The sequence below is a fragment of the Lissotriton vulgaris genome, chromosome 5 (assembly GCF_964263255.1).
Source record: "Lissotriton vulgaris chromosome 5, aLisVul1.2, whole genome shotgun sequence".
NCBI classification, from domain to species: Eukaryota; Metazoa; Chordata; class Amphibia; order Caudata; family Salamandridae; genus Lissotriton; species Lissotriton vulgaris.
The window spans coordinates 1,564,552,518-1,564,568,534 of NC_141693.1; the positions used below are offsets into that span (position 1 = coordinate 1,564,552,518).

The 16,017-nt window shown below is 37.6% G+C and overlaps 1 protein-coding gene across 1 annotated transcript in view; it reads left to right on the forward strand.

The window, feature by feature from the left end:
- LOC147715169 (uncharacterized) overlaps window positions 1–15,370 on the forward strand; it is a 146,263-nt gene extending 130,893 nt beyond the window's left edge. The window contains exon 3 of the mRNA XM_086919773.1: window positions 14,987–15,370. Within this exon, the coding sequence (XP_086775899.1) occupies window positions 14,987–15,193 (207 nt within the window). The 3' untranslated portion in view covers window positions 15,194–15,370. The remainder of the gene's footprint in view (window positions 1–14,986) is intronic.
- The last annotated feature ends 647 nt before the right edge of the window (window positions 15,371–16,017 follow it).

A 16,017-nucleotide genomic window follows, 5' to 3' on the forward strand; every position in this document is an offset into this window, starting at 1 on the left:
GCCATAGCATTTATTGGAGTAATATTTCGTACACTTCCAATTCACTTTAAGGTCTTTTTGTTTCTCCTGAGTATAAATGTAGCCCATATAGCATAACAAAAATTTGCCTTTCTGAGATGTAATAAATCTTGCATCATCAGTCATTCTTGAGTTCTGGTATCTAGAAAAGTTAATATACAAATATTAACAAATTGTGAAATGTATAAAAGATTTTAAATAAAGCAAGTACTCTTCTTGTAATTTACTTACCAGCAGTAATGTTCTATGATTCGAAAGTAGGTGCTTGTTCAGTCCGATGTTGTGGTCCTATTGCCACGGTCTGTTGAAAAAAAATTAAGTATGTTATAGGAAAAGTTACAATTTTTATTTTGGTTACATTTTTGGTAGTTTATAACGTCTCTAAAAATACTTTAGTTTATTTGGATTTTAAAAGAGACATTTCCAAGATAATACTAACAGAAGCATAAAAAGAGTCATTTTTTGTTCGAGTATATGCTATAGAGTTTATAAAGACTTGTTATGTTTTATTTCTGAACTTACCAAGAGAATTAGAGTAGTAGCAGAATGTTTGTTGTTTGATGTGAATTATCTGTTTTCTGTAGCTTTGAGGTCTGTTTAGAGAGAAAGTTTATGAAAATTACCAATGCGTTTATATGTTCCATAAACAATACACACTTGTTATAAAGCATTGTTACTTATTTGCTGAAAAGAACATGGGATGACACATGTATTGTGATTTAAAGCAAAAGAAACATATTTAAGAACAGGAATAAATAATTTTTTACACAGCATTGTAACGTTTTTTTCCCCAAAACATTCTGGATTCACAATATGTATTAAGAGTTACAGGCTAAGAAACAAAGTAGAGAGTTTGAAATTAGGACACTAATTGTCAAATAACGTTAAGTAAATACAAAAAATATGTAGATACCTTTTTTAAATTTAAAGTGTCCAGTATCTTGAAGTTGAAGTATAACTTGATTTGTTTGTAGAGTCTGTTTAAAGGTAAAGTACATAAAGAAACAACAATTTAGGTTACAAATCTTGGTCTATAAGTAATAGTAAAAAAACATTAGAATTTATTAACAGAGCTATATGATTACTTACTTGTAGTTTCAGGACAAATTTTCTTGTACAGAAGAATATAGATGGTGCTCCCAAAATTGGCAGTATGTGGTCACGAAGAATATTCCCTGCAAGTTTTATGGCTGTTTGTGACTAGTTTATATAGTCTATGTGTAATTAAGTTTGCTATCTGATTGGTCAGATATGTAAAGACGAGTTACTATTGGTTAGTTTGAATTTTTTTTAACTTAAACATTTAAGATATATCTTCTTATATTGTTTATCTAGAGGAACTGAAATGATATATTTATGTAATAAAAAACTCTTGTAATAAATATAGAATATGTACAATGAGTACTAAGTATAAAAAAAGTATGTTTACAAAGAGTTTATATCCAAATATCGTTAGTGCGCGAAAACACAAATTTTTTCAGTAAATGTTACTTAATAATTTGAAAATAAATTAGTGAAGTCTTTTAAAATGTGTGTATTACTAAGAGAATAGATTTATTGGTGTTATATATTAAAAATTGAGTATTATTTTGCTATCGATATTTTTATATAGACGAAAATAGTGCTATCGAAATTTTAGTATTCAATATTATTGTAGTGTGCTATATGTAGTATTGAGTGTCGATATTATGGTAGTCGAAAATAATGTTAACGATATTTGTGTAGACGATATTTTTGTACATCGATATAGTTTGATCGATATTTTAGTCGTTTTCATGTTAAGTATAGGGTGTCGATATTAGTGATATCGATGTTTGAGACTCGATGTTATAGTAGGTCGATTTTTGTGAAATCGAAATTCTGTCAGTGATTCGGGATTGACACGTACCTTGTGTCTACTCTTAAGGCTTTCTGATAAAAACACTGCATGTCTGCAAAGACGGTCTTCCACTTCTCGTCTAATCGTCCATCTTTTTATAAATATGTCAGAGTAAACTATAGTTACAATTCCAATGATTCGAGGGAGCGGTCCACACTTCTTGAAAATATCACAGGGTCAAAAATTATTGATTCCCAAGTTTTTATTCACGTATCAGTCACCAAATGACGACAGCTTCCATTATAAATTTCAACATCTCAAATGAATCCATATTAATCAATTCAGCAGACAGCCGACGCGTTTCGTCCAATGAAGGACATCATCAGGGCTTTCAATAGTTGTCCGACAGATAAATCTCTCCTATCCCAGTCTACAATAGATATTGACCACAATTCGATATCTCTTTAAACTATAGTTACACATCTTCTGTTGGCATTATAAAGGGTCAATTAAAAACATATTTCCTAATTATAGTGCAGGTATATTTGACACCTTTTTCTATTATTGGTATCCATGGATACCTCTTTTTAGTCCCATCCTCACAACTTACCCTTTTTAGAACAACTTATGTTATCACATGAATATAATTGTGTTGTAAGTGCAATGCTTACATAAGCATCATTATGATTGTATTACGGTCTTGACAAGGTCCATCAGACAAAACAAGTGTTGGCTTCTTTCTGCATGGCTGTTTTGCTGTACCAAGAACTAGTGATACATTAAAACCATAAAGAAACATTGAACTTTACGGACTCTCCTACTAAGTAATTTATAATTGTTCATTTTTTCTTATATGCGCCGATGTCATGTATTTCAGATGTCTTGCGGTGACAGCTCTTGTCAGATGCTACAAAACCTGTAGGTAGCACGGTGTTTGGATATTGTTAGAACCACACATTGAGTTCAAATGCATATTTGTATATCTCTAGACTTGCTATGCCTGCCTAACTAGAATGTGCTACGGGTTTTGTTCAATGCTAATACCATAATAGTATACATATCTTTGTTTCTCCATCTTTGGGCTAATATAAATTACTTACTTCTCCACCAGGAATACATTTTATGATGGAAGGGATAAATTGGTCCAGGAATTGTTCAACACTGGGGGCATCAATGTAATGATCTCTACCAGACGTCCTGCAGATATGGAGGGATTAAAACATAAATATGTAAAACCTGAGAGATTAAAAAACAAGAATTATCTTGCTGGTTTGACGCCTTCATACGTAAAAAGTATATTGAACACAACGAGTCCCTGGGGGACTAGGAATACTTAACTATCCATCATTTGAAGATCTAAAAGAGGATTTAGTCCTTGAATGATAATGCCTCCTACATGATTTGTCATATGGGATGTAGGATATTTTCATACAACAGGCAGCAAGATAAATCAGATACTAGAAATCCTTAGAGTAGTCATAGGAAGACATCAACTATGAAAGACAAAAAGACCAGAAAACTCACTAGGGATAAGAATCTTTACACAACTGGTTGCATATTTACTTATGGATGTAAGTTTGACAATATCAAACCACCTGCAAAAGCTAAAACATCCACTACCATGACCCTTACTTCTTTTTATCAGTGAATCAGACATGTCCAGAATGGCAAGTGAAATTAATGATTACAAAACACTAATCATAGCTCACATCCATGCATCCCCATATTCCTCCTACTCTTTTTTAGAGGAAGTAGAAAGCTAGAGGATAAGCAACAAGTTACTAAACACAAAAAACAAGTCTCCATCACAAACCAACAAGAAAGGGCAAAAATAATTCCAGGGGTCCGAACAAAAGATAAAGTAACACCACAGGCATCATCAAGGAGCGAGAAAGGTTAAGACCTCTTAAACATAGCCCCATTGGGGAGATTGTCATAGCCACAGATAATGGCCCAACCAATTATATCTAAATAATTAATATGGCTAAATGTTCTTTGCATGAAACTGAACTATTGAGCAAGAGTCTTGACTTCTGTCCTGCATAATACTGCAATTTTACCCAAGATCCTATTGACCTTAATACGTTTTTTCTAGAATCAAACTTAGAGGGTTGGTTCAGGACATAACTGGTAACCCGACAGAAAACGACCCACTATAAAATGTAGTAAATCAATCTAAGACATCAAGATAGCAATGGAGACCTAGAATCAATTTAAATCCACTACTGGCACCCAACAATAGTGTAAACACATTTTATAAATTAGTTACCAAGTTAGAAGACCGACAAAAAACATAGACCAGATACTGACTACAGGAATCTGAAAGGACTTTAGAGAAGGGCCCTTGGCTTAGTTAATGAAGACCCCAACATCATTGTTAAGGAGACCGACAAAGGGGGTAATGTAGTAATTGTCAATAAAGTAGAAAATAGAATAGAAATCGACTGACAAGAAGGTGACTTAGCCTTTTTTTTAAAGCAAAAATAAATGGCCCCCACGCCATACAAGCTGTCTACCATGGCATCCTGGTAATCTTTTTGTTTTTTTATTGCGGTGTTGAACAGCAGATATAACATAGAACATGCCCTTAACTTTCTTAATGAAGACCCCAACATCATTGTTAAGGAGACAGAAAAAGGGGATAAAGTAAAAGATAAAGTAGCAAATAGAATAGAAATCGATAGAATAGAAATCGATTGACAAATAGGTGATGTGGCCTTTAAAAAAAAAAATAGAAAAAATAAACGGCCCCACACCATACAAGCTGTCTACCATGGCGTGCTGGTCATTTTTTTTAAATTTTGTTTATAGCAGTGATGAACAGCAGAGATAACATGGAACATCGCCCACTCTAAATCAGGCAGACAGTATTATATGTAAATATGTAAACCTCTGACATCCCACACTGCATCAGGCTGTCAGAGGAGTGTGTCAGCGAAAGAGCCAGAGTATGCTCCATTGCTGAACCCCATTTGTCCACCACCCCCCTGGTCCCTCGCACATGTATTAATAAGTACTAAACTTGCATGGGCAAAGCTCTCCCTGTAGATAATATAGGAAAGTTGTAGTGGAGAGTTTCACACGTAGGTTTGTGAATTGCATTTTGCAGTAAGTAGTAATAATGTATACACAACAAATGAAGTTTGTGTATAGGCTCAATGAGTCTTGTTCTTTACATGTTCTTTCATGTTCATTGCAGACTGTGAAATTAAACACACCAAAATGTAGTTCGTGATTTTGGCCTATTGATAATAGAATCAGTTTTATGAACGTCAAATTGAAAGAAAATGGTTTTGATGAAATATACTGAGCTCTTGTATTTGCTTTCATGACTTATAATGTAGAAAAAAATACACATGTTGCCATAAAGGTTTCCTTTCTGCTGAATGCTTCTCATTTTAGAGAATCATATCAGAAGACGGAAAAGGCAGTCCTGTTTCCTTTTTTGAACATCAGCCATTCCTATGCTCTGGGACCTGCCTTTCATCCTGGCTGGCTGTCCCTGGCTGTAGACATTGTGATACCAGAACTCAATTGTAATAGCTATTTACAGTTGATTGACTATTCAATTTCTTTAATACAGGCGGCTAGATGTGTCACCACTCACCTGATGGAAATTAGAGATGGGTTTTTATACAGTGATTGCAGGTTTCCATGTAGTATATTTGGGACAAAGTACCCCTCCAATATATTATAAGGATAGTGCATGTCACAGAGCAGTTCCATGGCCATATAGAGGGATGAGGTCAAAGGCTCAGTTCCTTATTAAGATTATGGATCTCTGTGGTAACTTGCAATAGCCTTTTCATATATGACAGTGGGTACTCCTTATAATCCTTATAGTACATGGTTACACCAACATCTTTCCCACAGACAACTTAAATCCTTGGTGCATTGCTCTTTCATTGAGAGTGCATGTTTGCAAACAAAAACAATAAAAATAGAATTTCTAGTGCAAAATTAAACACATGAAAAAGGCTGCAATATATTTGTTGCAAAAAGGTATTAGAATCCGATTAATACAAATCAGTTCTAAAAAAACAAGAATTAGCGCAGAATGAGTAGAAACATGCAGAAAGATTCAAACTTTTCTGTAATTAACTAAGGACTGTAATAAATTATTACAGTTGAGCGGCTATGTTATTTCTTTATAATAGGGGACTTGGTGTGTAACAAGCCACATGGTATAAAGAAATCAGAAACAGGTTTTTATACATACAGAATTCCATGTATTATCGTATATTATATAACTGATTAATACATTAATAAAGTATATAAAACACATGAAATGAATAATATTTTTATTTTTGTTTTATTGTATTAGTTTATGTGCTGATAGCTATGAATAAACATGCTGAAGGACTCAAAAGTACTTTAGTGTGATCAATTGCCTATTCTACATGAGCATACTGATGAATGTATCACGAAACTGACATTATGCCTATAACCGTGCATATTGTTATCCATCCTCATTGTGCCTGTTGGGTCCTTTTCAGATACACGTTTCTAGCAAATGCAAAGCAAAGACTTATTTTTTTGGCAATTCCAGTCCATAACATGAGCACTAAATGTATACATCCTTCAAGGGAATCACTGTGTAATATTGCAAACATATGGTCTCTCTATGTAAGTCTTTCGGTCACCAGGCCCTCCTTTACACAACTGAGAGTGAAATGGACGAAGTTATTGCACAAGAACATTGGTTACTCCTTTTTGCTGGAGTATTTTGAGATTTCTTTTAATGAGTTGGTGTTGGGATCATCCAAACAAGCGCATGCACAAGCAGGTTTGTTATTCTGAATGCTTTCGATTGTCTCATGACCAGAGTTAAATTTCAGGAGAAACCATACATGATTTTCACGCTGTAAAGTAGTATCTGATATCTGAGATAATAAATGAAGAAGACAATATCAATTTAATACAGATTTATGCAATGTGTTAAAATCATTTGAAAGCCAATAAAAGTGGTAAAAACCTATTAAAAATCATGAAATAGATAACAAAACTTGGTAAAAACCTATTCAAAATCTTTAAGTAGATAACTAAAAAATAGCGATTGGCCAATGAAGACTAGACCTATGTTGTCTAACTATTTACAAATGATTACTTTATCTGAGTAATTCTAGAAAAATGTGAAATGTCCCAGTCTTGATTTTGCAATACAATTCGAGACACAATAACCAACTTTCGATTTAGACATAATGTCGGCAGCCAATAATGTCATTTAAACCTTTAACCTTTATTATCACTTTTATATCTTCCATTAATAGAATTAGTCACTTGGCTATTATAGTACAACAAACTGGATAAACACGCCCGAAAAAACACTATATTAATATTGCAGATTTGGCATGTGTCCATTATCACACCCTTCTGTCCCTTTTCACCACTACAGGAATAGAATTTAGCTTTTCAGTCTATAGTTCCAGAAGACACTTCTACGGGTATGAGATGGAAAAAGTCTCAAATATTACTTATACCAAATGAAATCTGAATTCCCTCAACTCCTGTTTGCACACAAAACAGGATTTCAAGATGGGCAATGTTTGCTCATGGGTTCATTGCATGCGAGTTCTTTGCTCATATTAATCTTGTTGGATCTGGTGACATTTAAATATCTTTATGTTTCACCTCTACCCTGACCTACATCTCGGCCCTTCTGAGGCTGGGGTGCCCAATCTCAAAACGGGCAGAACCGAACCCATTCTTTTCTACATCAAAACAATTTCCCAATTCCCCTGGTTTCTAGTGAGTGTTCTACCACCTCGGTGGTTGGGAGCAGAAATCCTGAATTATCTTTGGAGGTAGTGCCCTAAACATTTGATCTAAAGATGCTTGGGTTTTCCGAAGCAGGGATCCTCTAGGATGAGATAGTGCTGGAAATATCTGTGGCTTAGGGAAGGGGAGACACTTGAGGGTTTGGGAATGAGGTTCACTCTTAGCAATTTGTGATCTTAGTGCACACTCTTGGCGAGAAGAGGGGTGACAGGAGAGGCACCCTAACACCCTCATATTTGTGGGGCCTGATTGATGGTTGGGGGTGGTTTTAGGCCCTAAAAGAGGAAAAACCTGTCATTATTTCACCAGATGGGACTCTTGTTCTTCCTTGTCAGGAGGACCCCTGTTATCAGACTCCTGGCTTGTGATGTTGAGATCCACCACCACCGCATCGGTGGCTGTAGGCTCTACCCAGTGTGTTTTTGTCTGGGACCTTGTCCATCTGTGGGTGGGCCCAAGCTCCCTGTCTTTGCTGTCATTCACTTCAGCATTTCCTCAATAGCGGTGTTCTGTCTTAACTGCATTGCAGCTGGGATCCCTCTTCTTCCATGCCCTTGGTCCTGCTGTTCCTCACCTTAGTTCCTGTTGTGGCTGTTGCAATGGACTAAGGATAGTGTGGAAAATTTAGGAGTGCTCTTGTTCGCTAACTCCTGTACATTAGAGATGAAATTGGCAATATTGCATTTATTTCTAAATGCCAATCAGCACCTTGTACACTCCTCAGTCCCCTGCAGAGGAACATATCTCACATTCTCCATTATTCTGTGGGTAACTGTGGCAAACACAGGAGCAGCCATAGCAGGTCCCTCTCAATATATCTAATATATCTATTTACAAAATGTCACAATTTTGTAAAGACAATGCCATTTACTCCAGCCTCGTCCAACTGACATACCCTTATTATGGCAGACAGGACTGTAGGCCTTGTTTAGAGAGTTGCATGAGAGTGCAGTTACAAAAGAATGTAGTATATCTAATTGTTTGATTCACATTGAATAGTTACCAACTAGAGATGTGCATTGCTTGCATGAGATAATGCAATAAACTAAAGCACGTCTCCTGTGTTCCAGCATTGAGAGACATGTAACAGGAGGAACTGGACAAATTTAAGAACACACAATATATCATTCAGTTGTTTTCGCACTTCATTCATTACATTACAGCATACTTGCAACTAACCCTGGGTGTCGGACTACGCTACGATTGCGGAGCATGCATAGTTTGCCCTACTACGCGGTACGCAAATTGCAAGTAGCTCTTTGCATAAACACATAGCGGGCATTTTTTGCTTGCTCGCGGTCCTCAATTCAAGTTGGCGGATGCGAGCGAGCAAAATCAACATCCCGGCGAGACCTTTTCCTCGTTCGCGATCAGCAACATCAAGTTGCTGTCACGAGCGTGGAAAATATACCTCCCGGAGATATTCTCAATGCGGGGAGGTCAGGTTTCTCATTGCGAGTGGCCGCGTATGCTCACGACAGCTCGCAATGAGAAACTACCAGTCCACGTTGAGAAAGCTACCGCTCAAGTACAAATCTACTCGAGCAGCAGAAAATTACCACTTGCACTGTGCAAGATGCCGTTTGCAATGATTGCACAGTGCGGACAAGCATCCAGCACTGTGCAATCAGTGCGAACATCATTTTCCCTACCGCACTACGCTGTTCATGTAGCTTGCGTAGTGCGAACTGCACTTCGCGTAGCTATGCATAGTGCTACTATGTAAACTACATCAGGGTTACTTGCAACATTGACAAGACAAATGTAACTGAAAAATACATGAGGCCACAAAGCCTATAAACTACAGGTATCACTACACAGCTGGCGATAAAGATTCGGGTAGCTGGTCTGTAGGTCCCCCTTCTGCAGTCGCGTCAGTCATAGGTGACTGGTGTGGAGCTCTTCCCAGAAAGTTCTGGGCTTTCTGAATGATATCCCAGCACTTGCATTAACCCTGACAGGTGTGAGACGTAACCCCAATGCAGAGCAATGTTTGGCAATATTCTACAACATAGCCAAGCTTTCGCTCTTCATCAGCTGCCTCTCTGACCTCCCATAAAGATGGCCCTGCTCTTTCACCTTTTCTTCTGAAATGATGATGGAGGAGCATTCTCCTCAGCCTTTTTGGTGGTGCTGAATCTTCTCTCAACAGCAGGATGGGGGTACATTGTGTTTCCTGGGTGGGATGGCCCAGTAATGGAACTTTCTGCACTTTCACTATGTAGCTTCATGTTCGGTGCAGTTGGCAGGTAACTCCTTCCAGCTGTGTAGATTCATGCAGTATAGACTTTTAAACTGAGAAGAAGAGGGAGTGCGTGGCTCCTTGGTGCCACATCACTGACAGGTCTCTTGTTCCACTCATGGCCGATATTCTGTTATAAATGTATTTTTCTGAACAAAGATAAAGGGCATTGATGTTGACTATGGACATGGACCTTTTTTGCTCTTTGATCTAATGAGGTTTAAATGTCAATGTTTTTTCCATGTAGCATTGGGGATGGATACGAGATTTTCACGTATTTGGTGTATTTGGTGAAGGACTTGGTATTTTCATGTGTGTTGGTAGTGCTGTGTGTCATTGTGTGTATCTTTTTTTGACATGTAATGCAAGTTTTTGCATATGTGTAAATTTGTGAGTGATGTCAGACGTATTTTTTTTAAGTATATGATCTATTAGCATTTTGCCAATATGTTTTTTTGGGTATCTGCTCTGATAATTATTTTTTTTCACAATGTAATTTTATTACTGACAGCCGGTAAAGGTTTGGTGTCCCGCGTAACACCAGTGATTGACAGCATTAATGATCTCAACATTTTCAATGTTAACATAGCATTGTTCATGCAATAAACGTATTTGAATATAACTCTTAAAATCAAACAATAGTGCCATACTAAGGTTACAGAGAATACCGGTAGGTCTAGTGTACATATGTCCGAGGTCTGCATTTATTATTGAACATTTTTTATTTTATTCTTATTTGTTAGGGTCGAGCTTTGTGCTTGTATTGCTATTCCCTCCCCCAATTGATTTGCATATGATTGGTTTTCAGAACCTGTACATGGCATGTGTAGAGTGTTACTTACTTTGGGGCTATGCTGTAGTATATGAGCCTGTTTAGGAAGTGGGTGTAAAATTGTAAATTGCAACTGATTAATTTTTTTGCAGGTGTGCTTTGGTATTTGTTTGTCCCTTTGTATGCCCTTCAACGATGTTCTGTTTTATCCTTCCACTTTGTAGCATATATTTCCAATGTTCTAGTACCCTCCGACCACTCCTCATTTACTACACAAATATAGACATGCATGTGATGAGTTCTCTACACTGTCAGTTCAGAAATCAGCTAATGAGAGATAGGACTGGTGTAGACAAAGATGTAGCTGTTGCTTTGTAAACTGCATTCATGAGTAAATGAAGTTGTGCCATTGGAGTGCTACCATGCATATTCATAAATGCCTTTGTGAGGTGCCCCTTTATATTTTTTGCCCTTTCATTATGGATCTCTGTTTCCAAGGTAGTCCAGAAGCAAACTTAATTGTATGTTCTGATAATAATAACCATATTCTTGATGCCGTAACATCTGCCTGTAGTCCCTGACGTGAGACTCAGAGGAACTTGGACCAGCTGTACATTAAAACATGAAAGTCACACCAACAACGCTCTCTCAGGGCACCACTACAGTTCCACAAGCCACATAAAAAGTAGTTTGAGGAAAGGTCACAGATTGTTTGATAGTAATAAAGGAGTTTGGAAAACCTACATATTGGTGGCAAGGTTATTTTATTTGTTAATTAATTACAAAATAAAGCTCTTGGCATTGATCGCAATCCCAACAAATACTCAATTGATGAATGGTCAGCATACCTAGATTCACCCAAGATATTGCAGCATTGATCAAGAAACTTTACACAATAAATGGAATTTTTGAAGCATAGTATTTTGTTTTTTGCAGTGCTTTATTGTATTAATATTCATTATGTTTTCATACTTTGCTCTCAGATTGAAATTTAATCTGTGAGCCATGTTAGTAGTGGTACCAAATATCTGGATAAACACCATCATCCAGCACTTTATTTTCTGTAGGCTGGGATTTTTTAGCCCATATTTTCAATGGTAACATTGAGGCTGTGCGTCCCAGAATACATTTTGTGGTTGATTAAAAAGGACTAGCTAAAAGCCACTTGACACCTAGGATTCTGTCTGTGCATGAAATGGAAGTCCCATATAGCAACATAGCAGTAATCAAATCAAATCATTATTGGCTGATTGGATAATAAACTCCATCAACAAATACAACCTTTTAAAAAAAAAGAAAATTAGACATGCTAAAAGTAATAAAATCATAACAATTTTAAATCAAATTATTTAAATAATATTCAAAATCACTGTTAGAATTCAGATTTAATATTAGTCATGCTCAAAATATTGTGTTTTATTGGCCAAGCACCATGTAGAAACTTTGAAACAGCGAAACCTACAGTCTCCACCATTGGATGTTTATAGAGGCACATTCTTGAATCATTCCTCCTCATCAGACCGGGAATCCCCAGGATACTAAATTAGCAGTATACCTTGTAAAATATATAAAGCATGCATGACACAGTGTAAAATATCTCTAGGTCTGAAACAACATTTTATATTTAGTAGCACATCAAACTCATTTGAAAGAACCCAAACCTCAGCAAATGAGATGAAAACTTAAGCTCTCCAACTTCCACTAGAGTCCACCATAGCTCAGATTTCTACCACACATCAAGGGAGTCCCCTGACAGAGCTCTGCTCTGATCTTTTACTGTACCTTAAATGTATTACTTTCTTGATCTGCTGTGGGTTTGTACCAGTCCTTCTTCGTTGCAGAAGTACTACAAGTTGTTTATAGAGAAATTGCATACGTTTATGGGCAAGGGAGATCTTTTTACTTGACAGCCAACTGTCACCAACTGTCACCATGGCTGACAAAGACAGAAAATCTCTTTTCAGGACCTGTTCATCTTGTGGTCTTAAAAAGATTTACATTGAAAATCCTCCTTTACAGTGTATTTACTTCCTTTATCCAAATCATAAGGCATCTAAATGGGACATTTGTCGGAGTTTTTCATCTAAAACTCTTACGAAGAAAGATAGGAGGTTGGCTTGGTATTTGATGGCAAAAGAGAATATTCCTCCTTCAAAAGGAGATGCTCCCTCTTCAGGGGAAGATTCTGTGAAAAGTGCTCCTCCAAGCATTTCCAGGAAGGCAGAGCAAAAGAGACTTTTTATAGTTTCTTCAGTCAGACTTATTTGGAACAAGGCTGGCAGCTATCCCTTCTGTCACAAAACAAGGAAAACATGCATCTAAGGGATCATCAAACTTCATTGAGAATCAATCTCTGAAAAAGAAGTAAACATTTGCAAAACTTGAGTCAACCTTGTTGATGATGTTACTGTTGAAGATGTTGTCTACAAGACTGTCAAAGATGAGCCCTTTAGCGTTTTCAGTGACAATACTGTCGATGGCAATCCTGTTGATGCTGACTCTATAGATGCCAGCCCCATTGACAGTGGAACTTGCCCACCAACCATACTAAGCAAAACCAAAGGGGATGATGGACGGAGTGTTGAACATAGCAAGCACTCACCCCCAGTCAACTGATCTGGGTTTAATCCATCATCATCCTTTTGCTCACTCTGTCACCAACCATACTGTCAACAGTAGAAACTATGCCGTCAACAGTGACCTCAGTGATGACAACATCAAATGCAGTTTTCACTCCTCTGCCTTCACCATTGAAGGTTTCAAAATTAACACCAAATCATACTTTGCAATTTGATCTGGAAGATGAGGCAAGGGAATTTGGTTCACAAACTGTGTATGGCCCAACACTATTGAATGCTAAATATGTCCTGGATTTTGGAGAAGACATGGAGGGAAATAATTCTTATTGAGGCTATGATTATCAACAGGATATTATTCTGCATGCTGCATTCCACATAGGAGCGTACACCCTGAAGTAGTTCAGGTGCCTATGGATTTTTTAAATACATTACAACAAATGATGGAAAATTTGCAAAAGTTAGTACCACAACAACCACCACAACAGCCTATTCCTTTATCAGCTATTGATCCTCCACATCAGTAACCGCAACCCCTCCACACCTCCAAGAGAGTCACCCAGAGAAGTTCAAAGTCCAATGATCCCACCAATGCCTGAAGATATGGGCAACGATGACTCCCATCATTTTGTATATTTTGATGTAGATGAGTTAGAAGGTGTTGGAGGACAAGATATTATGGTAGATGATATCATGATCCCAAGGGAAGAGGATGATATTTCCAAGTTTCATTCACTTTTGGAAAGGACTGAAAGAATTTTAATGTTCCAATGAAGCCTTTAGATCATCAATGTTTTCTTTACGTCTTTAAAGAGCAATCTTGGAAGCCTGTAAGAGCAATGCCAATTTCAGATTTGATTTGGTCAGAAAGGCTCAAGCTAATGGGGAATTCAGATATGTTTCATGTGGTGCTACCTCGCCTGAAGAAAAAATATAAAGCTTGACAGACAGCTCCAGTTTGGCTCACCGGACATTCTAGCAGTTTTACATATTTTAATGCATTTTAAACCTTTCATTATTCCCAAATAGTGGCATACCGCCATAATCCATCTTGCTCTAGGATTCCGGTAGGCAATACAAAAGAACAATCAATGTTCTGCTGATTCTTCTGCACCATAAAATGAAGGCCACAAATTTGCCAAGTGTGGGTAGCAATGAAAAGAACTCCATACCTGAATTTCAGATAAAGTGATCTTAAAAAAGGTGGAAAGATGTAATATAAAAATTCCTTATAATGAAATACACTTTTCTGGAGTAGGAAAACCTGTGACCAGCTGCCAAGGGAAGCAGAGGATTCAGTGTGTTCCCTAAAGAGATGCCAAAACCTCTTGAGGTTTCCGGATCAATGAGAGATTCAACCAATATTCACTAAGACCAAGATCACTCAAGTACTCAAGTATCTCTTAACATGGCTCAGCCAGGGAAACCTGTGAACTAGAGATAGACCTAAGATGTCACAAAGAGCTTCTCAGGACCTCTTCAGTATTCCAAATGAGGACATAGCAGTTATGAATTGTCCATGTGTGTTATAGTCAAAAATGTAGTTGTCTATCTCCATATAGCTTCATTACATATATGAAATCTCTATAAGGACCATCTGAGCTGGTTAGTAGCCTTCATAGATTTAAGAGGGGGTGTTGTGTGCACGCCGTGCAATGTACAAATGCTGTTGCAAAGTGAAATAGACACCTGTCTTCCGTGTGACTAGGAATCAGTGTACTCCAGATCCCTCAGTGGATACAATTATTTACATTTAAATAAGCTATTTTTTTTCATTGCAGGTCTTTGATAGTCTGGAGGTGCAGTCAGTCAAGCAGATTCGTATTTCACCATCTCTCGTGCAAAGTCCCTGCCCAATCTGCCAAAGCCCCGTACCAGGGTACCGTTCCCGCCGCCAGTCAGCACGGGCAAAGCGTTTGAGCAGTCCATCGTCCTTGAAAGTCTGCCCCAGGTGTCATCTGCATCCAGCAATACTGGAAGAAATCTGATGCCTGACTACTGCCCAGGAGCTTTGGTCCTCTGGGTTAACTTACCAGAAAATGAAGCTGTGTTCTAGTAAATGTTGAAGGGATCTCAGCTTGTTACGGTATGTGCTATTAGCCGGCACTTGAAATACTCAGGAGAGTAATCTGTGGATCTGCAGTGTAATACAAGACAGAAAGCTGAGATGTTGTCTCTGTGGTTTAATTTTCAATGTAGTGTATTCCTACTGCTTACATTCACCCTACTAGAAGCATGAACACATGGATGTATTTTGTAGGACTGACCACGTAGAGCTGGGGTCTCCAAACAGGTCCTGGAGGGCAGGATCCATGCCAGATTTTTGGGATATCCCCATTGGGATACATGTAGTAATTTTAAAAATCTGGCATGGATCCGGCCCTCCAGGACCGGTTTGGAGACCCCTGACGTATAGGGATTACATGCTATCATGTGCACCTCACCCTGTATTAATGAAATATGGCGCATTAGTGCACATGTTACCTTCCGTAAATGGTAGGAAACCTATAACACCAATTTCAGGCTCTCTGTAATTATGATGATTTAGACCTTTTGCAAAATGTCTTAAAGAAGTTTTGAGTTTAGGCAATTTGTTCATACAAAGTAATTTTCATGAATTTTATGTCAGGATTCAAGATCCATATAGTGTCACCCCATGGAGATTACAAAAGCTCTCTTGGTTTGAAGTCAGCCAACACGTGCCACAATCTTGTGGGTGCTCATGAGCTTTTTCAAAGCTCCACAGAAGGTTTCACAAAGGATCAAAGAACAAACATTAATTCCTGCTCATAATAATTATTCTGGGCCGTTG